General features: G+C 48.6%; 1 protein-coding gene across 1 annotated transcript in view; it reads right to left on the reverse strand.

Moving 5' to 3' along the window:
• The window catches only part of LOC102760593 (cytochrome P450 2E1), a 32,652-nt gene extending 30,920 nt beyond the window's left edge, over nucleotides 1-1,732 (reverse strand). Inside the window, exon 1 of the mRNA XM_015572715.1 lies at nucleotides 1,615-1,732. Within this exon, the coding sequence (XP_015428201.1) occupies nucleotides 1,615-1,699 (85 nt within the window). The 5' untranslated portion in view covers nucleotides 1,700-1,732. The remainder of the gene's footprint in view (nucleotides 1-1,614) is intronic.
• Between the last annotated feature and the right edge of the window lie 527 nt (nucleotides 1,733-2,259).

Consider the following 2,259-nt stretch of genomic DNA (forward strand, 5'->3'; position numbering starts at 1 on the left):
GAAACACAAATAAATAATGTTTAAGCTTGTAAAACTGTCATAACCAACTTTTTTGAAAACTCTAGTATCTAATCAAAAACTTACAGCTAAGAAACACTTAATGAAGCAAAACCTTGGCAAGTCTGGCTCTGGCAGGCAGGAAGGAATGCTAAGGCAGAGTTGAAAAAATGGCCTGCCCCAGCCTTGAAGCTATGCTCCAACGAAGAGCGAATATGCAAAGACCGGACGAATTTTGTTTTATTTGTTTGTTTTGCATTTAAGAAAATCTCTGTCCAATTGCTATCACCACTAAGATAACAAAAAAATAAAATAAAATAAAAAGAGACCTCATTGGTCACACACGAGAAAGAGTAGAGTCTTTACACAAAGAGTGTAAAAAGTCACTTAACAAACAACTATGACCCACAGCAATTAGCAGCAACAAACAGTGGGTGGGAGAGCCTGATTTTTAAAGTAACCATACTCTAGTAATTCAGCAATGTCTCCTTCATGCAAAGTATCAAGAAACTATGACACAGTCACATGGAAAAACACACAGAAACTGTCCCTGAGGAAACTAAATCATTATACTTAAATGATTTAGTTTAAGACCTTAAATAAGTGTCTAAAATGTGATCAAAGAGCTGAAGACAACCAGTTTAATGATATCTCATGATATAGGGAATTTCAATAAAGAGATATCAATTATTTTAAAAGGAACTAAAGAGAATTTATTGGCTTTAAAAATAAAATGAATGGAGCCTGGCTGGTGTGGCTCAGCGGTTGAGCATCTCCCTATGAACCAGGAGGTTCCCATTGATTCCGGGACAGGGCACATACCTGGGTTGTAGGCCTGATCCCCAGTGTGGGGCGTGAAGGAGGCAGCCAATCGATGTTTCTCTCTCATCAATGTTTCTCTCTCTCCCTCTCCCTTCTCTCTAAAAATCAATAAAAACGTATTTTTTAAAAAACTAAACAAAGCATGAGCATCTCAGTTGATGCAGAAAAAGCATCTGACAAAATCCAACAGATTCTCATGATAAAAACACTCAATGAACTAGGAAAAGAAGGGAACATTCCTCAGCATGATGAAGGGCGTTTATGAAAAACCCGCAGCTAACATACTCAATGGTGAGAAGCTGAAAACTCCCCCCTCCCCCTCACCCCAGGTCAGCACTCCTCTCACCACTGCTGTTCCACATGATCTTGAAAGTTCCAGCCAGAACAATTAGGCAAGAAAAGACGTAAAAGGCATTCAGGTTGGAGAGGAGGAATAAACCTATCTGCTGAGGTTCATAGTGATCAGGGCCTGAAAGACATGATCTATACAGAAAATCCTACCGACTCCACATTGAACGATTAAAGCTAATACGTTCAGGGAAGTTGAGGGTACAGGATCAACATACAAACTTTAGTGGTATTGCTATAGACTGGCAACAAACAATCCAAAAGGAAAATAAGAGACAATTCCCCTTACAATCACATAAAAACTTACTTTCCCCCGAGCACCTGAGCCCGGCGTCCTGGCTGTGCCCACACTGGTGCCCAGGCGCCCGAGGGCAGTGGAACAGCAGGGACTCATTGCCCGCACAGCGGAAGGCCTCCGTCCACACGGACCCAGAGCCCTGGCCGAAGTGTGCGCCCGGGGGTGTGGACGCGGCCATGCCACACTGCAGCTCCCGACACACCACGTGGGCTGTGGCCTGGTCCAGGTCCTCATCGCAGACAGTCCCCCAGGTCAGGCCACGCCTCACCTCCAGGCGCCCAGCACAGGGGTGCTCGCCGCCCGCCAGCCGGGCCTCAGTGTGTCCTGGGGGCAGACACTGGGCTGAAACAGCCCCTCAGGGGCAGGGCTGGAGCTTTGCAGGCCTTCCCGCCCTCCAGTCCCAGGGGGAGGAAGGACAGGAGGACCAGAACCACCTGCTGGGCCAGCCCTGAGGGGCACCGGGGTACGTGGGACCTACAGGCGGGGAGGACCCTCCCAACACTTGGCATCTCACTCCTATTCTGACAGCAAACATTCATTTCCCACCCCCTGGGGCTCCACCAAGCCGAGGTAAGTGAGCACAGCCCCCATGCCCATGCACTCGAAGGACCCAGGGCTCCCACGTCTGCTCCCCACTCCCCCCCCCACACACTCCCCTGACTTGGATTCTGTGTCCGGCCAGCACTTTAGTCACTCGGTCAGTGTAAACCCCAGCACTAGCTGCACCCAGTACCTCCAAGGGCAGAGATGCAGGCTGGTGGCAGGGCATGGACAATCCCCCACCCCCCACCCCG

Source organism: Myotis davidii, unplaced genomic scaffold, assembly GCF_000327345.1.
Source record: "Myotis davidii unplaced genomic scaffold, ASM32734v1 scaffold72, whole genome shotgun sequence".
Taxonomy (NCBI): Eukaryota; Metazoa; Chordata; class Mammalia; order Chiroptera; family Vespertilionidae; genus Myotis; species Myotis davidii.